The following is a 20114-nucleotide window of genomic DNA, read 5'->3' as shown; positions in this document are numbered from 1 at the left end:
TCTGTACCTTAGCCAATTAAGTGCCAGGTTACTGATTGACGTAAGTAAAACGGCACTGGAAACAAGCCCCTTGAAACGCCATGTTGAAGCCTGAAAAAATCATTCTTTTTTGGCAAATTTTGGCAATTTTCACTAGCCTAGCATTCCCATTGAAATGAATGGGGGCAGGACTTGTTCACTTTCTCCAGTTCTTATAATACCTCCCTGACATCAGCAACAAACTTTCTACTTAGCTCCCACCCACCTCCTTTCATTGGTCACAAACACATTTCAATTTAATTTCACTTAGAGCGCCAAAACATTACACGTCTCATGGCGCTTTAGTGTTAAAACATTAACCCCACCTTCAACCACCTAAGACTCAGACCCTTACTCTCTCATGAAATGCTCATCCACTCAATCTGGAAGGATGCAGACTACTGTATTGCAGATTCCAGCAAGGCTCTTGATATACAATTTGTCCAGAACTCACAACTGCCAGGATCTTATCCATGGACTGTAAAGCACAAAGCTCTGGCAGCATCACCCCCCGTTCCCCATACAGAGTCACCTGACTGCCAGTCAAGTCCCAAATCACTTTCAAAATTCTGCTCACCTACAAATCCCTTCACACACTTGCACCCCAGTATCCCACTGATCTCCACCCCTGTAGTCAATTAGCCCCTGCAGTCCTCCAAGGATCAACTTGTCATTCCCCACACCAGACTCCAGAGCCTCTTGTGCTGCTACCCTGTCTATGGAACAATCTAAACCTCCACATATGCAACCCCCCCCCCCCCCCCCCCCCAACCAAAACAAACAAAAAAAGTTGACCCCCCCCTCACCCATTTTAAATTGTTAACCATCAATAGCTGCATTTTGACAGCATTAGTAAAGAGGTTGCTGGTCAAGTCATGAAACAAGACGATGCTGGATAAGTAAATCAGGCCTTTATTGAACAAGATGAAGACAGTCCAGTGATGAAAGAATTCCATTAAGCATTTGCATTCTGAGCGGTCACTTCAGGAGGAGTCATGGGTGTCTACAGGGATAAAAGCAGTCTTTTACTTACAATATGCCATTGATTCAACCTGGGACTTGTTAACTGCCAGACACTGGGACTACAGAGGGGTAATTTCACAAAACCTAGATAAGGGATTAAGCCGGGATTTTTTGGTTATCCTGGACGAATTTACCCTTGACTTGGTTTTACAGAAGAGGTGCTACATAAGTTGCCATGGGAAATTATTCTCTGCAACTAGTCTGGTCCCGACCAGTAGGGCCATTAGTTGTGCACAGATCCACAAATGTCATAAGTGTCCTTACCAGCATTTTTAGTTTGGGCTGCAGGTGTCTGGTTTTGGGGACTTGGGGTTGCAGTTACAGTGTCATCTTCACTCATCCCACTCCCATAGGTTTCTATTCCACAGAATACATGTGATTTAAGGGGGGGGGGGGGGGGGTATTAGTTGTGCACATAACCACAAATGTCATAAGTGTCCTTACCAGCATTTTTAGTTTGGGCTGCAGGTGTCTGGTTTTGGGGATTTGGGGTTGCAGTTACCGCGTCATCTTCACTAATCCCACTCCCATCAGTTTCTATTCCACAGAACACATGTGATTTAAGGGGGGGGGGCTATGAGTTGTGCACTACATAACCACAAATGTCATAAGTGTCCTACCAGCCTTTTTAGTTTGGGCTGCAGGTGTCTGGTTTTGGGGACTTGGGGTTGCAGTTACTGCGTCATCTTCATTCATCCCACTACCGTAGGTTTCTATTCCACAGAACACATGTGATTTAGGGGGGGCTATTAGTTGTGCACATAGGCCGAACCACAAATGTCATAAGTGTCCGTACCAGCATTTTTAGTTTGGGCTGCAGATGTCTGGTTTTGGGGACTTGGGGTTGCAGTTACTGTGTCATCTTCGCTCATCCCACTCCCATCAGTTTCTATTCCACAGAACACATGTGATTTAAGGGGGGGCTATTAGTTGTGCACTACATAACCACAAATGTCATAAGTGTCCTACCAGCCTTTTTAGTTTGGGCTGCAGTTACCGCGTCATCTTCACTCATCCCACTCCCATCGGCTTCTATTCCACAGAACACATGTGATTTAGGGGGGGCTATTAGTTGTGCACATAGGCCGAACCACAAATGTCATAAGTGTCCTACCAGCATTTTTAGTTTGGGCTGCAGATGTCTGGTTTTGGGGACTTGGGGTTGCAGTTACCGCGTCTTCTTCACTTATTCCACAGAATACAATGCCTCTTTTTGTGATATCCCTCTTTGGACGACAGAGGACTGATCAAAACACAAGCAGAAAAATATATTATTTAAATCAGAGCATATAAGTCAATGCCAAAAGATACTTAAAACACTCACCACTACTGAAACTAGCAGTGATGACCAACACAAAAACCTTTGCCATTACTGCCATGCTGATTCACCAAACACAAAAGGTAGAGTAAGTTCAAGTAGGCACTATGGAGACTTATAAAGCCATGACACACTCATTCTCAATTCAGTGATAATTAGAATCACAACGGTCCCAGGTGTGTATCATTTAGCAATTTGTGGGGCCTGGCCTAACAATAAGGAAGGCGTGTACGTGTTGCAGGTAACATCTTGGACTAATTGGATCAATTTGGCATGTTTTCAGCCAGAAAGATGGGCTAGTACAGTATATGACATCAACATTAATGTTGAAAAGAAAGTCATTCATTTAGGCTATAAACGAGTTTGAAAGCCATGTACAAACACTGACCACACCAACAACACTAAGAGCAGTTTGCAGGTTTAAAACTGAATTCATACTTATACTTCATCTTGTCTGAAAATGTATTTTTAAAAATGTATAGTGTGAATCAATGTTTTAAAACCACAAAAACAAACACACACATGCACACACTCATTTAGGCTACACAAAAGTTGCAAGAGTAGGCTATTGGAGACAAATTGACAAGCATGATTTATTTTGTAGGCCTACTTGTTATTTAATGTAAATATTTACAAAACAACAACAGTTGACCAAAGTGCTGTAAAATAAATTAATATAAATAAGCAAATAGACAGACAGACAGACAGACAGATAGATACATAGATAGGCTATATAGATAGAATATCTTGGCCAGTCTGTGTGAGGGAATGCAGCACGCGGTCTCCTCTACATTTGTATGGTTTTGGGTAGGCCTACAGTAGAAACATCTGAAAATCTGAGACTTCTTACAGGGAAGTTAAGTATTTGTGTAATTGGCAAAATCTTAAAATCCATATGACTGACACAATCATAAAACACAATGTTTGATTGAGATAATCATCTGTGGACTTGCTTTTGTTAAAACAGCTCTGCGAATGCGCGGGGTATTGTAGTCAGTTTTGCGCATGCTTCAAGTCGTGACCGCGTAGTTGTTTGAGACATTTGAAAGCTGAGCAAACTCCTGCGCTGTCATTGCTAGCCGGTTAGGCCACTGGATTTAAAAACGGGGTAAGCTTTAATTGTTTAAGTCGTAATATATTGAATAGTGGCGCAGTTTTTGATATTTTACCACTACACCAGATACACAATATTACATTGTTCACGTCTCAAGATGTTTACAATGTAGGGTTTACTTAGCGTGGTAACTAACGTTTCTTGATGGCGAAGTGGCTAACGTTAACGTTATTTCCAGCTATGATGCAGAAATTAGCAGTCCGCTATATAACGTTAACGTTACCTGGATTGTGTATATTGTCGTGCATTCTGGCTTGGTAATTATCACCATTTCGCCAAAGTAATCCGTAGAAGCGACATTAAGGCGCTAATACTTGATCCACCAGCATGTCGGGGATAGCATGGGCAAATTGTGTTAGCTGTCGGTAGTATGACTGAGTTTCATTCGACCCATCCCACATGATATGCAGTCCATGGGACGCTAGCTAACTAGTTAGCATCAACTGTTGGCTAACTAGCTCCATTTAGGTGTTCTCTGTGCAAGTTAGTATCCTGTATCTTAACCCTGTAGTTGTATGTCATTAAACATACTTGCCCGTTTTGAGGTTGAATGGATGATATATCCCATATTTGCTGATGGAATTATAATAAGACATTTGGTGACATTATAGTGGCAAGGTTTTGAAAGGTAACACCAGATGGCTAACCTTAATCTACTTGTGTTAGCTGGCTAGTTGCTAGCCAGCTAATAATAGCAAATTACTTTCTCGCATCCATTCATAAGTTATGAACTCGCCCAGCTAATGTCTAACTTTTATATTAGCTCTACGACTAGCATACGTAGAGTCAGGGTCCTAACGTGATGTTATACAAATGTGAGCTACTAGTACATTTATGCAATGTTTCTTTCGCGCAAGTATGACCGCAGTGATTGATTGGCTTGGTAACTTTCACTAGATAATGATCTTAAAGCATAATATCAAACATAGTTGACGCTAACATTGCTTGCTAGTTAGCCAGCCAGCTAGCAGTATTGTTACACAGTTGTGCCTAAGCTACCTGGCGGTAGATATCTGGTGCAACACCCCTCATCATTGGTACAAGCGAGCGAAAATAAGCAACGGTAATTTCAAGATCAGTTTTTGCATGCTGTGATGGAAATACAAAGGTAACCTAATTCAAGTCAGATCGGTTGGTTTGACAGGGACGTTACACTTCTAAGCTTTGAAAGGGGGACGTCTTGTAAGCAGAATGTCCGTGGCTGTGACAGTTCTTACTATGAGACACTGTATATTTGTCCCGTGCAATATGCAAACATTTGTATTTTAATTGCAGGGCACCATGGATCTGAACGACGCGAATCTCAACTCCCTAACCGATTTTATGAGGAAGACGTTGGATCCTGATCCTGCAGTCAGACGACCAGGTATGATGTGCCAAAAACTCACACCTCACTCAACTTTTAAAATAGCTGGATTAGTTTTTAAGGTTTTGCTATTCCCGTGTAAGTTATTTATATTATGGAATGACTGACCAGTGAATTTCTTCCACAGCTGAGAAGTTCCTTGAATCTGTGGAAGGAAGCCAGAACTATCCCATTCTGCTCCTCACATTACTAGAGAAGTCTCAAGACAATGTGATTCGCGTGTGTGCAGCAGTCACCTTTAAAAACTACATTAAGAGGAACTGGCGTATAGTGAGTTGGCATTTTATTTCTCTACTCAAAATACACATGATTGGTTGTTCATAAGGGTTTGTATTAATGTGATTGTGTGTAATTCTTTGCCTTGAGGAAGTCCAACGTGTCCCGAGTTACAGTATGTCAGGATATTTGTATTTTGTCTCTTTCCCTTAGATTGAAGATGAACCCAACAAAATTTCTGATGTTGACAGGACAGCCATTAAGGCAAACATTGTAAATTTGATGCTCAGTAGTCCTGAACAGATTCAAAAACAGGTATGCTCTAATCCTCAGAACTTTTCATCTGTCTTAGCTCTCAATGTGAATGTTAGCACTAAGCTGTAAGTTTCAATATCATTGCATAACTTATGATAACAATGCCATACCACCACAGATCATCATATAGGCAAGAGTTGTATAAAAGAAGAAGGTGCAGTCTGTTGTTGTTGTATTTATTTATAAAGCCATTTGCTTCGTTATACAGTTGAGCGATGCAATCAGCATCATTGGCCGAGAGGACTTCCCTCAGAAATGGCCAGACCTGCTGACCGAGATGGTGACCCGCTTTCAGAGCGGAGACTTCCACATCATCAACGGTATTCTCCGAACTGCACACTCACTCTTCAAAAGGTGAGCTGTCGTACTGGTGAAGCATTTTGTGTGTTCAAAAATGTAGCAAAGAACACTGAAAGGTTGCCATACACCGTGTGAACTCTGTGTATACAAACTTTGTAGCTGCAGGATATGTTCCTCTAATAATTCCATAATATGGCCACAGATATCGTCATGAGTTCAAGTCCAATGAGCTGTGGAGTGAGATCAAGCTGGTACTGGATACATTCGCACAGCCCTTGACGGAGCTCTTCAAGGTATGTGATTGGCTGCTGCACCATTTACAGAAGCTTCCTTGGGACTGTTCCTCACTGATGTGACCCAATTGTTAGGCGGGGATCACACTAGCCAGCGGCAAGCGTAACGCAACGCTCAGACCATAATAATAAATCTAAACATTCTATCTCGTTCCTAAGTTCAATCTTTGTTACTACGTCCTTAGACGAATCTGATTGGTTAAAATACCTAAACATTCCCAAACTGATTGTGACGAGCCGAGCGTTGCGCTTCAAAGTTGAACCAAGTTCAACTCGGTTTGCTCAACGCTAGCATTACGCCAGCGTTGTCACCGTTCCGCTGCCGAACCGTAGAGAACAATAGGAAACCTGCCGCTTGCCGCTGGCTAGTGTGATCCCCGCCTTAGGGTTGTGTGGGTTTTAATTGAGCTCAAATATGGCTGTGCTGCTCCTTCACTGTGTGAGTCATTTATCCTGTTTCTATTCAAGGCCACAATTGAGCTTTGCCAGACCCACGCCACAGATGTCAATGCCCTGAAGGTCCTCTTTTCTTCCCTAACACTGATCTCCAAACTCTTTTACAGTCTTAATTTTCAGGTAGGCATTTTCTTCTCTCTAACATTATTGTCAGTGCAATTGGTCAAATTGTCTGTTCCCTCGGGAGATAAAAAAAAATGTGTGTGTGGGCGGAATAGTGTGTCTGTATTGTAATTAGTTTGTGTGATATTAAGGACATCAAATCTGGTATTTAAATAGGATCTACCCGAGTTCTTTGAGGACAACATGGAGACCTGGATGTCAAATTTCCATAACCTGCTGACTTTGGATAATAAGCTTCTCCAGACCGATGTGAGTAATATGAAGTGTCTTGAGAATCTCTATACTCCCTCAGTCTTTTCCATGTCAAAAGGAGGTTGCCAATAAGGCAAAAAAAAAGCTAAAATTCAATGCCTGACATGTTGGTTGCATTGGTATCTGTAGGATGAAGAAGAAGCTGGCCTACTGGAGCTGCTCAAGTCTCAGATCTGTGACAACGCGGCGCTCTACGCTCAGAAATACGACGAGGAATTCCAGCCCTACCTACCTCGCTTTGTCACAGCCATCTGGAACCTTCTAGTTACCACGGGCCAGGAGGTCAAGTATGACTTGGTGAGTGACACACTGGCGCTGACCAAAGTAGTGTAATGACAAGAGGAAGTCACTTTTTTTTCCACACAACAGGAACTTAGAACTCCCCCCCCCCCCCAGGTTGGTGTTTCACTGGAAGTAGCCTAGTGCTGGTAGTCTATAGTTAAAAACAAGCTGAGTTAAAGACGGCACTCTTATGCAAATCTAGAAAAGCGTTAATGTTGTGCCAACAAGACTGAAAACAAACACAAACTGTAGCTTTTTTTCCATATTCTTTGCCTGTTTATCTTTGGTGGGTCTTTACCTTTGTTTGTCTGGTTGTTTGTGCTGACTGTGTTAATAAATGTGGTGATCACGCACCTGATTTGACCATATCTGCTTTTTGTCACAGCTGGTGAGCAATGCCATCCAGTTCCTGGCATCGGTCTGTGAGCGGCCACACTACAAGCATCTGTTTGAGGACCAGAACACGCTCACCAGCATTTGTGAGAAGGTCATCCTCCCCAACATGGAGTTCAGAAGTTAGTTTTAAGAGCCCTCCCAATTCATTTCTGTCTGAAGATATGGGATTTGTTTTTCTTTCTCTTAACCTTTTGTTATGGAAAAAGATATGTTCACGATATATGACCTAGATAGTCTGAGTAATTGTTGAATGCAATTAAATGCATCAGTGCATTATACTTTGTAAGGAAGCGCATCAGGCTAAGCAGCAATGCCCTCCCTGTCTGTTATCTTCTGTAGGTGCAGATGAAGAGGCTTTTGAAGATAACTCCGAGGAGTACATCAGAAGAGACCTGGAAGGCTCTGGTAATGCATTATACATTCTCACTTCTCACTTCTCTCCTCTTGGCTCTCTCTTCTAATAATATTCTTCATGCCATTCGCCTTACAAGGGCCGGGTTTCCCAGATGCGTTAAGAACCTCTTAAGTGCTAAGAACTTCTTAGGAGCGTTCTTAGAACGTTCTTAGAACGCTCCTAAGAAGTTCTTAGCACTTAAGAGCTTCTTAACGATTCTGGGAAACCCGGCCAAGGTCTTTATAAGCCATAGATCGTAGCCTTTCACTGGCATCTGTCTTGTTTCAAACACTGATATTTACACACTGTTGAGCACACTATTTACTTTTGGGCGAACAACAAAGCTGGTATGCAACCAAGTATGTGTTGTATCAAAGCTTTTTGAAGTGCTGCCCATGTTCAGAAATCTTGTTTGTATTGTTGACCGTGCAAGAGCAGAGGCATTAACCACTACTAAATACTACTGGTCATGATCACAACCGTACTCCCTGCCTTACAGATATTGACACGCGGCGAAGGGCGGCCTGTGATTTGGTGCGAGGCCTCTGCAAGTTCTTTGAGGCGCCTGTGACGGCCATCTTCTCGGGCTACGTGAACTCCATGCTGGCAGAGCACGCCAAGAACCCAGGAGCCAACTGGAAGCACAAGGACGCTGCCATCTACTTGGTCACGTCGCTCGCCTCCAAAGCCCAGACACAGAAGGTACTGCCTGTTCAGCTTCTCTGTTTTTAATGTTAGACCATACTCTGCTGTTGTTTGTGAGTATATGATGTGGATCTCCGTTGTTTGTCTGTAGCATGGAATTACACAGGCCAACGAGTTGGTGAACCTGACAGAGTTCTTCGTCAACCACATTCTTCCAGATCTGAAGTCTCAAAATGGTAAAAACCTCACCTGACCTGATCCTTTGCTCTTCTTTTGTTATTGCTTTGACACGAGCTTCATACAATTTTTGTATTCCATATCTACAGTGAACGAGTTTCCAGTATTAAAAGCTGATGCCATCAAGTATGTCATGATCTTCAGGAGTCAGGTAAATTGGGTTCAAGAATACATATATTATTTTCACATTTGTTTAATACGTAACAGATATACAATGGGAGCGAATGGAGAGAAAATGGAAATGCATTTTCTCAAGCGGTTATAGATCGCAGGTGCAGCTGAAAAGCACAAACACGGCTGTATGGTTTCAGTCACTAATAGTCCTGTTTCTTGGTGTTTCAAGCCCCCTATGTTGTCTTCAAGGCCTGTGGGGTATACTACGAATCTCGTTGAACATAACCAGGTTTTCTTTGGATAACCTGGATTGCTAAAAACGAAAGTCGCAATCAGAGTTGAGTGGTACTACGAAACTCACTCAAGGATGAATTTATCAAACTAGGCTTTCAGCTCAGATCTGTGCGCGTTTTCGTGGTTGGGGTGACTGACCAATTGGGAAACGTGGAGACGCACAAGACAGCCTAGGTTAACCAACGATTACTTCCGCATTTATGAGCGGCAGAGAAATCTAGGGTGGTCTTTTTTAGTGTCCAACCCATAACATCAAAAAATCGATGGTCATCAAATATTGCATGGTGTGCACGTCCATAGTAGTGACATATTTGCACGCACAACATAGTTAAAAGCGCCTTCGAGTTTCAAAATGTTTGCAGAGGCGTGACTGAACCTGTTCGAGGTATGACAGATTAGCACACGTGAGAACTTCGTTTTTCAAGATAATGGATTGGTTAGAATTGGCCAGAGGGCGGTAGTTTTTCACGATTTGAGCTATAACTTAGCACATAACCTGCTCCCGACCAGGTTTGGTTGCGAGCATAAGATACCATGGTGATACAGCGACGCTAAAACAAATCCACTTTCGTATGACAGCATACCCTGGCTTTGAGCGCAACATACCTCGCTAACCCACTAATCGAGATTCGTAGTATATCCAAAGTCTTTTTAAAGCAAGTCACGTCACTCGGCAGCCATATTGGCCATGGGGTCGGGCAGCGACTTTGACCGGAACAAGACCAGGCTCTATCTAAATGAATGGGGAGAGAGCTGGATGTCCGTGTTCCGAGGTGTAAGAGACATAAAAATCACATGTTTGAAATCGTGATGAAAATCTGACTAAAATCGCTGAAAAAGTTTGGTGGTTTTGTATCAAATTAACGCTTAAAAAGCCTTTTTCTTACTGGTAATTTTGGACTGCGCATGCTCTATTCTTCACGACGCAGCCTTCAAAAAGCGTGACCGCCAAGGATCGGCCAAATGATTGGAGCAACGGCACTGGAAGAGGCGGGACATGTGCAAACCATAGCCAACCGGTGTAAACAACCGCCATCTTTCGTGTTACGAAGTTACCCCATGCTTTTCAATGGGCGATTTTTCCAGTGCAGTGTCTCCTCATATATAAGTGTCTCTGGTATACCCCACTGGAAGGGTTGGGCATGGGTTATGGTTAGGGTTAGGGTTAAAATTAGGTGCCTTTAAGTCAATGGTGGCAGTGCTGCCTGGAAGACTATTCGGGGCTCAAAACACCAACGAGCAATAATTCTCCATTCCTCTGATTCTCCTCTCCACTCTTCCTCCTCTCCACTCTTCCTCTGCTTGTAGCTCCCCAAGGAGCAGCTCCTGCAGGCCATCCCTCTGCTGGTGGCCCACCTGCAGGCCGAGAGCATCGTGGAGCACACCTACGCCGCTCACGCTCTCGAGAGACTCTTCACCATGAGGGGGCCCAACAGCTCCACACTGTAAGATGAACTTGGGAACCGCTGTTCTAGACCATGTCAATCTGGTGTCACTCGCACTGTTAAAATGCTGAGGTTGTAACACCTGCTTGTGTTGTAGCATCACTCCAGCAGAGATGGCTCCCTTCACGGAACAGCTGCTCAATCATCTGTTCAAGGCCCTCGCCATTCCTGGCTCATCAGAGAACGAGTACATCATGAAGGGTATGATGCACTTCGCGTCACTTTCTCTTTAATCCGTGGGATACTGTGAGCACAGCATGCCATTGGAAGCTCTATTTCCAGTCCTGTTGATTAGATTAGATTCTGGTTAGATTTTGTGTTTTATTTATGTGTTATTCATTTCTCTCTCTCTCTCTCTCTCTCTCTCTCTCTCTCTCTCTCTCTCTCTCTCTCTCTCTCTCTCTCTCTCTCTCTCTCTCTCTCTCAGCCATCATGCGCAGTTTCTCCCTCTTACAGGAAGCTATTGTGCCCTACGTCCCCACTCTGATTGGACAGCTTACGCATAAGCTCCTCCTTGTCAGCAAGGTAAGTTCAACCAGCACATCATCCTCCATTTCCTGTCCTCTACGAAGAGCCTCTCCACTTGTTCATGGTCACTCAATTAAAGCATCTGCTGCTGCTCCTCCTGTGCTGAAATGAGAAGGCACTTTCCAGTATAGAAGAAAAATGTCAGACTTGTCTTACAATAAAGCGTTCTTTATCTATTTATGGCTATTGAGTACCCTGGAAATGCAGAGTTCTCTTGAGAGCCCAATTTGAATTGTGTCCAAGATGCTCTGGCAAGGAGCAATGATGCCCGTTACTTCTACCCCAGGCATTGGCAGAAACCAATCAAATTAGTGTATCTGGTAAAGGCAGGCCAGAGGCGAACTAAGATGATGATGACCGCGCTGCAATGTTCAAAATCAGTAAACATTGGTCGTAGTGTTATCCAATTGCGTGCAGTGAGATTTTCAAATGCATGCATGGTGCCGCCCCTCGAGTTGGGCCATTACATTATTCGTGGCCACTGGCCAGACCCTTGATCTGAAAGATTACCGGGGTCTGGATTTTCCAGGCTAGCTATTGACTATTGAGTGTGTCTGTTCTCTTACGTCCCGCAGAACCCCAGCAAGCCCCACTTCAACCACTACCTGTTTGAGTCCCTGTGCCTGTCCATCAGGATCACCTGCAAGGCCAACCCTACCACGGTGGGCAGCTTTGAGGAGGCCCTCTTCCCCGTCTTCACCGAGATCCTGCAGAATGATGTGCAAGGTGAGGGCAGAGTTGCAGTTGAGGCCTAGTTAACACAGAATGTTATTGATTTATTACTTCCCAGAAGTTGAATAATTTTTTTTTTATGTAGCTTGTGAAGTTTATCATCTTAAAACTATGACTGAGTATTAGGGCCACACATTGTCATGATGGGATTAAACTCGACATGTCAACATTGAACTCGAAATTTCGAGAATAAAGTTGAAATATCATGTCGATTTTATTCTCGACATTTCGTCTTTGTTCTCAACCGTCAAAATTAGTTGGTGTAGCTGTTGCTAAACCCAATTCTACAATTGCATCAAATCATCTAGGCTACACAAGAGATTTTGTTGAGTTGTTGGCCAACTGATTGAGTCTGAGACTGACTGTCCAGTTTCAGTGGCAGCTACTTTGCAGCGGCTGCTCTCTTCAAACTAGTTTTGATGGACGTGTTGTGTCGAGATAAAGTCGACATGATATTTCAACTTTATTCTTCAAATAAAAACGTTATTACCCTGATGTTAGATGTTATGATAACCCTGTCTCTCTCTCTCTCCCTCTCTCCCTCTCTCCATCTCTATCTCCCTCTATCTCCAGAGTTTGTGCCATACGTGTTCCAGGTGATGTCTCTGCTGCTGGAGATCCACTCCAACTCCATCCCCTCGTCCTACATGGCCTTGTTCCCCCACCTGCTGCAGCCCGCGCTGTGGGAGCGCACCGGCAACATCCCCCCTCTGGTGCGCCTGCTCCAGGCCTACCTGCAGAAGGGAGGCGCCACCATCGCCAGCAGTGCCGCCGACAAGATCGTAAGTCAGGCTTTAAGTGGAGGAGTCCTTATCAGACGGCCTCGTCGCTTCCTTTATGAGGTTGTGGAGGTGGTTGAGTTTATGTGGGCATATCTGATCAGAGTCAGATTCATGCCTCAGTCGGAAGTCAAATTAGTCAGAATAGAATATCAATTGGATTGAAAGGGGTGGTGTATTCCTTTAAGAATCTGATTGAACAGCCATGTGAACTCTGTTATACTGCAGAAATGTTGTGTTTGCCCTCTACTTTTTTTGTAACATTAACAAACTTTCTATTTTGTGAAAATACTTCATTACAATTATGCTGTTGCTGTATTGCTTTGCTTACATCTTAACATCTCGTCCACAACCTAGCCAATTATTGCACCGCCTAGTACGACGTAAAACCAAGGCATTTGACTCTTAATCAATCCCACTGAGGAAGGAAGAGTGCATGTAAATAATGCTAGTGTCGCCTGACCGTTACATTGACCGTTTGTGTTCAGGAGCGGGGAAAGCAAAACAGACCTCTATAATGACTTGTTTTTCGTGCTGCAAACTGTTTCCTCTTGTTTCTGCAGTGTGTTGATGCAAGCTGCTTGGGTTTGTAGTTGAATTCTGACTCCTGTTGTCTTTCTGCTGTGTAGCCCGGGCTGCTGGGGGTGTTCCAGAAGCTGATTGCTTCCAAGGCCAACGACCACCAAGGCTTCTACCTGCTCAACAGCATCATCGAGCACATGCCACCGTAAGGCATTCCTCCCTTACTCTACGCTAGAGAGGCTGGCTTCACGATCACAATAAATATTTATATATAAAATATTTCAAAACCGTAACGTTTCGGGCCTGTAAGCCCTTCCTTCATACGTCTGAGGAAGGGCTTACAGGCCAGCAGAATTTTGGTTGCAGCGAACTTTTTTTTACATTTATTTGTTAGTATATTTTTTGGGCTTTTATGCCTTTAATGATAGGATAGTGGAGAGAAGAAATGATACAGGTCCGCACACTGGTTGCACTTGATGAAGGACCTTGGTCCAATACGTTGTGCTAAATAAACCTGGGAGCTGCTATCAGTGTGTGGACCTTTATCATTTCTTTTCACGTCTTTTTGGTCCAGCACCTGCACTATTTAGATGTGCGCGCATTCTCTAGGTTTTAGGATAGTAGAGAGCGACAGGAAGTGAGCGGGAGAGAGATGGGGTGGGATCCGGAAAATCGAAGAATCGGGAGAATCGCACCCGGGTCGCCGGCGTGCGGTGCAGGTGCCCCCCAGTCGCGCCACGGCTTGGGCCTGAACTTTTTTTTCTTTACTTTTTACTGAGTTTTCAGTCCAGCTCCCATTTTTTAATTGGATGTGCATGCTTTGATTGCACTTTCTTGTAGTGTCATGTAAAAAAATATTTTTTGTGAAATCAGCAGTGTTAAGATTGCATCAATAGTATAGGACAAATGAGACAATGAACACCGTTAGTAAAACTTGTTGCTTGTCATGACATGTTTACTCAGTGCAGTTCTGTTGTGTGTCCTCAGAGACTCCATCATGCAGTACAGGAAGCAGATCTTCATCCTTCTGTTCCAGAGGCTGCAGAGCTCCAAAACCACCAAGTTCATCAAGAGTGAGTCCTCTGTGTGCTCAGTGCTACAATGGCGCCTTCTCAACCTCTCTCCTCTCTCCTCGGTCCTCGGTCCTCCGGCTCGTTCGCACTGGTCTATAAAGAACACTGGACAGACTATTCCATTGTTGCCGCCCCACCATTCTTTATCTAGATCAGTGGGAACGAGCTGGAGGAAGGAAGGAAGGAAGGAAGGGAGGATAGATAAAAAAAAGACGAATGAGAAGAGCCCAGTAAAGAGACTTGTTTGCCTCAATCCCTCTAGTGTTCATTTTATCTTCAGGCCTATTGGCAGTGAGGGAAGTACCAGTTTGGATATGTGTAATCTAAAGAAGTTGTTTTGTCATCACAGGCTTTTTGGTGTTCATCAACCTGTACGCTGTCAAGTATGGAGCCATTGCGTTGCAGGAGATATTTGATAGCATCCAGCCAAAGTAAGTCGTGCAGTGACATTTTATGCTTTCATATCATCTCACACCCTTTCAACGTTGTGCTTTTTCATGGGCTGTACACCAGTGTTAATACTTGATCCTTGTCAGGATGTTCGGCATGGTCCTGGAGAAGATAGTCGTTCCGGAGGTGCAGAAAGTCTCCGGCCCGGTGGAGAAAAAGATCTGCGCGGTGGGCATCACGAAGGTCCTGACGGAATGCCCTGCCATGATGGACACAGAGTACACCAAGCTCTGGTAGGAATGCTACCATGCTGGAGAGCGCACATTTGGAGAGCTTTCTGTTTGGCCTTGTTTGCCTGGCTTAGTATTATGGAAAATGCTGAACACTTAAAACACTCTGAAGAAGTTCAAAGAATGTAATAGATGTATGCCAGTTTCAGCACCTATGTGAGGAGGGAAGGGTAGGGCTGGTGCGTAGCCTCTCTGCCATTTTCATAGCACTTCTGTACGTTGAATCTTTGAATCTTAGGCTGGCATGAAATACTTCTGTTCCTTGGTTTAGGCTGTTTCTGTGTGTGATCATCACATGGTGTTTTGATTTACCTTTTAACTGCTAATAAGAATAGGCATTAGGGAGACGCCTGTTTCTTCTTTGATTATTTCAGTCCTGAGCCCCTTTGTAAAATGTAGCCCCTCTGTTGATCATTCTAATTTGTCTAACAATGGGGATCATGACATGCATTGCACATGGTTCTTGCAGTTGGTCTGTTTCTCTTTAGAAATGTTGAACATCCTTTCACTTGCTCTTTGCACCTTAAGTTGAGGTTTCTTTTCTGTTCCCTCCAATGGTGTGGGTTGGATGCTTGACTTCTCTCTTTTGGTAGGACGCCTCTGCTGCAGGCCCTGATTGGTCTGTTTGAGTTACCGGAGGACGACAGCGTCCCTGACGACGAGCACTTCATCGACATCGAGGACACGCCCGGCTACCAGACTGCTTTCTCGCAGCTGGCCTTCGCCGGGAAGAAGGAGCACGACCCCATCGGCGAGGCCGTCAGCAACCCCAAGATTCTGCTGGCTCAGTCCCTGCACAAGCTGTCCACCGCCTGCCCAGGACGGGTGAGTTCCACAAGAGAAGAGACACGTTTGAAGGGAAATCGATGACCTGTATTGATCCTATAGCCTTTTGCATTCAGCAGCGGTGCACTGTCATGGCTAATTAAGTCGCACCACTGCAGAAATTGTATCATTCATGATGAAAGCACATCTGATTACATTCATACATTAGCATAGGCTGGGAGAACCCTGCCTGACCTGCTGCCGAATTTTGGATTTTGCCTGGCAGCTCAGGCTGGAAACACCGGATAAATAGTCTGATTGGTTGAAGGACTCCAGGCGTACGGAGTCATTTGAACGGTGTCCATTGATCACGCCTCTTGTGCAGTAGAAATAAAGTGCAGACTCTCCATACTAATTTTCAATCTTAAAAGATTGAGCTTAGTATAGTGATAGCCAGACTAACATTAGCAAGCTGTAATCTAGTAATGCTATAGTTCTAATCTTCTGGGCAAATAATACCAGCCAGAAGTGAAGTGAGACAATGAGTACTGTACATAACAGTGTAGTTGTGCTCATAAATTTACATATAATAAAGTCTGTGAAATATGTGCCCATACTCATCAGAAAACACAAGCTATCAGGCAAAACACATGATTTTTACCTTCGCGGATTCAAATTATACCATCAGCCATCACAAAATAGTGCAATCTTTTTTCTTTCTTTTTTTTTTATCCTTTTCTAGATTTATACAGTTAATTTCTAACAAAAGTTTGAACTGCTCTTGCTTTCCCCATGGCTCAGTAACCAAAAGAGTTAGTGCAGCCCTTGATAAGTTGTGCAGAGGTTTCCCAGAAACTAAGAAACTCAGACTTTTATACACAAGCACTAATTACAAACAAATATGTCATAGATGTTGAGGCGTACCCTTAATAGCCCATTAAACCTGAGTGTGTCAACCTTTGTGTATATTATCAGTCCAAACACTCAAGTATATGTAATGTTTTGATCAGGGTGATTCACGTATTCTTTTAAAAGGATACACATACAATTACCTCACTTTATCCCTATAACCATTATCCCCAAATAAAATGTTTTCAGCACGAGCATTCATGTTTCCCACAAATTGGCCAATATTTCACATACAGGTATTCTATGCTAGAAAGTGTAACCTTATGAGTACAACTGCATAGCATAGTGCTCTGCTCAGTAAGAACTAATGACACGGTCTCATGGTCACGACCACAACACCGCTGCCACAGTAACAGAAATTCAAGGGGAAACAGTGCTGACTTTGTGCCGATCTACTCTATAGTGGTCAGCTGTAGGATTAAGAGGATTGCACGTCCTGCTGTTGGCTTAGTGCCGGGCAGACACCAGTAGCGTAAAATGTGAATCTAATCTAACTTTAGAAAGGAATTAGCATTCTCTCCTAATCTCCTGTAATTTTAGGAATGTTTCAGCTACTCAATTATAACATTTAATTCTGTTATAAGGAACTTGAGGTTTTGATTTTGATTTTATTTATTTATTTTCAGTCTTTGTGACATGCTAAATTAATAATTTTTTTGTAACAATGAGTGTCATAGGACGTGGATTAGATTGCTGAGATTATAGATTACTGTAATTACCATGACTGAGTCAGATGGCACTGGCAGGCAGAAAAGATGAACAAGCAGCTTAGACATTTGTATAAGGAGCTTTGAAATTGAAAACCATTCTCAGACGGGGAAAGGCCTGATAGAAACCTTCCAAGATCACTGGTTTTGATAACGCAAACAAGGAAGCCACCCCTCAAGTGGCATGGGGATAGCCAAAGGCCACAAAAAGGTGCTCCCAACTAGGGTTTTGGGTGCGTAAACAAAGGAAGCACTGGATTGTGATAGCCAAGACATTATGATCAGACATCCCACCAGGGCTTGACCTTAACACCCACTAAGCGTCAGTGGCAAGTATATTTTTGTATTGGTGGCTGTTTATTTATGGCCTACTGTGACACTATGGCGTGTGGGTAACGGCTGCTTATCAACTGTGAGAATAGGCTACTTCCGTTAGTCACAATAAACTGGCTTTCCATACCAACTACGCTTTGCATCGGTGTTCTATTTTCCAATAGGCTATACAGCTACTTGCCAAAACGAGAAAAGTAAACTTCACAAGTTTTACAGTTAGTTGGTTACCCTTTCATGCATCTGCTGAGAAAACAACTAGATATGTCATAGCTCAAAACCCGTTGCCACGGTCATATTTTTGCAGTGTTCATTATAACAAAGATCCTTGATTACTGACCAAGATAGAGCAACATAATTCGTTCATTCCGCCTCAGCACAATCTGCAAAATTATTGGACCTCCGAACATTGGGAAGGCCCATTCATTTGAATGGAACTTGCAGCGGAACTAAAGAACTTCTGAAGCCTTCTGAAAAGCTGTATAATAGCTGTAAAAAAATCATCTACCAGCTACTTTGGCTAGTAGGCCAACAAGTTAGTACATCCCACTATGTTGGTCTTCCCCACTTTAACTCCTTGAGCCATAATATCTTTGTGTGAATTATTTAGTGTGTCAGTTTCTATAAAAGCCACACATCCCCACACACACACAACGCAGATTTTCCAGCATCTTTCAACTGTATGTCTGTGTGAGTGAAGTCATCAAGTGGCCTCTTCTCTTGTCCGCAGGTTCCGTCCATGCTGAGCTCGAACCTGAATGCGGAGGCGCTCCAGTACCTGCAGGGCTACCTACAGGCTGCCACCGTACAGCTGGTGTGAGGAGCCCGATGGCTTGGCCCTTCTCTGCCCGCAGAAGGGCACGGGTGTGAGGGGAGCAGCTAGAGGGTGTGGAAGGCTTGTCCCCGGCAGATCGACTTCCTGGAACCAGACAGACAGACGGACGGACCTGAACTGAACTGGACTGGACTTAACCCCAACTGGACACTTTGCTCTGACTTTTTGACATTTCACTGAATGGAGACATTGGGAAGCTGACTCTATCACAGCCCTTTTGATGGCCCAGGGAATTTTAAGCGCTTTTAGAGAAAAACAAAAACAAAAGGGCAATGAACATAAGAGGACCACTAATGATGATCGGGAGTTACAGCCTTACATCAGTGGTGTGCTTTTCTTTTCTTTTCTTTTTTTCTGCTTTTCTTTTCTTGTCTTTGGGCCAATCAGCTTGCTGCTCTGCTCCGACAGTTGGAACTAGGACCACATCAGTTACACGGAACGCTGTTATAACGTGTGTTCATCTGATTTGTCTAGCTGCTGGCTTTCACTTCAGTTGTTCTGTATTACATCATTCATTAGGAAAAAAGGAATCTCCATCCCCTTAAAAAAAAAAAAAAAAACAGACTTGCTAATGACGATTTCACCGACTCCGCTTTGCTGTGGCCGTGAATTGTGATGAAATTTGATGTCTTTACAATCATTGGGGAGCATTTGTTTTTCCTTTACTGTAGGTTTTACTGAACAGGAGAGAACTTGTACATTGGATACCCAAAAACGAAGCCCTTGTTTGTTTGCTCTTACCTTTTTGTCGCATGTTTTGTTTCGTCCCATTTATTTTTGTTTCAATGTCCGCTCTTAGTTTTCATGGCTTTGTTTCTAAAAATGGTAATAAAGAGAAGCACTTGTGTAATAGCCTTTGCTATGGGTCACAGTGATTTAAAAGGACTTTACATGCATGTAATCTGAAACGTGACGGTGCATCTGAAGGCAATGACGTTGACTGACCTTTAGGATTAGGCCTGTGCATAACATTCTTATATCTAAAGTAGCCGCCAGTAATGTGGTGGATAAAGTTACTGAACCTGAATTATGTACACTTTATTATGTAAAATGACGTGATATACATACTATTTGTCATAGACAATGTCACAAAACCGTTGATGAAAGACTGATACAATTCCACTTTTGACACTTTAACACTAGATCTTAACAGCTACCAGAAAAACAACAAAAATGCAACAATTAATGGTCCCCTTTCAGAAATGAGAATGAACTCCGTTAAGTAAATAATCCCAAGGTTTCCCATGTGACTGAACGTACTGGAAATTGCAAATGTTTAAAGGCAGCCCATGAATCATTCAGGCAGAACAATACTATCAATCTGGTCAAATCTGGTATTGGTGTTCAGTTTCTCTTCGTCGCCACGACTGATTTTGTAGTTCACCAGCTGACAATAAATAGACTTCACTGTGTGAGACCTTAAAGGGACACTTCATCGATTAGCATTAAGCTTTGTATCCTTAGAAAACCAGTCAAGTTTTTTGAATGGTCGTGCATCATTCTCTCAGTTTGCCTTGAGATGGGAGGAATACGGATTTCAATGTTGGACTTCCTGCTTTCAATGATGTAAAAATCATCATTTTACATCATTGAAAGCAGGAAGTCCTACTCATGGGTTTCATTGAAATCCATATTTCTCCCATCTCAAGGCAA

General features: G+C 43.3%; 2 protein-coding genes across 6 annotated transcripts; one reads left to right on the top strand and one right to left on the bottom strand.

Moving 5' to 3' along the window:
* Positions 1-914: 914 nt before the first annotated feature.
* Positions 915-2504, bottom strand: LOC134091796 (nucleolar protein dao-5-like). Of its 5 annotated transcripts, XM_062544461.1 has the most exons (8): positions 2366-2504; positions 2156-2284; positions 2011-2073; positions 1838-1930; positions 1662-1754; positions 1486-1578; positions 1306-1398; positions 915-1021 (listed from the first exon to the last, which is right to left on the bottom strand). In XM_062544461.1, exons 1-8 carry the CDS (start codon positions 2418-2420, stop codon positions 1002-1004), a joined length of 639 nt encoding a protein of 212 aa, XP_062400445.1. In that variant the 5' UTR covers positions 2421-2504; the 3' UTR covers positions 915-1001. The 5 variants fall into 5 exon arrangements, with proteins under 5 accessions (XP_062400445.1, XP_062400448.1, XP_062400447.1 ...); XM_062544464.1 differs by lacking the exon at positions 1306-1398; XM_062544463.1 differs by lacking the exon at positions 1486-1578.
* Positions 2505-3350: 846 nt separating this feature from the next.
* On the top strand, positions 3351-19313 carry cse1l (CSE1 chromosome segregation 1-like (yeast)). Its single transcript, XM_062544460.1, has 25 exons — positions 3351-3467; positions 4749-4839; positions 4967-5109; positions 5269-5370; positions 5579-5724; positions 5873-5963; positions 6432-6539; positions 6699-6791; positions 6924-7091; positions 7462-7591; positions 7812-7877; positions 8366-8568; positions 8663-8747; positions 8838-8899; positions 10465-10601; positions 10699-10802; positions 11029-11126; positions 11705-11855; positions 12435-12643; positions 13270-13367; positions 14150-14235; positions 14585-14666; positions 14772-14918; positions 15509-15740; positions 18357-19313. Exons 2-25 carry the CDS (start codon positions 4755-4757, stop codon positions 18444-18446), a joined length of 2916 nt encoding a protein of 971 aa, XP_062400444.1. The 5' UTR covers positions 3351-3467; positions 4749-4754; the 3' UTR covers positions 18447-19313.
* Positions 19314-20114: the final 801 nt, after the last annotated feature.

This window comes from Sardina pilchardus, chromosome 9 (genome assembly GCF_963854185.1).
Source record: "Sardina pilchardus chromosome 9, fSarPil1.1, whole genome shotgun sequence".
NCBI classification, from domain to species: Eukaryota; Metazoa; Chordata; class Actinopteri; order Clupeiformes; family Clupeidae; genus Sardina; species Sardina pilchardus.
This window is presented reverse-complemented; position numbering and strand designations above follow the sequence as displayed.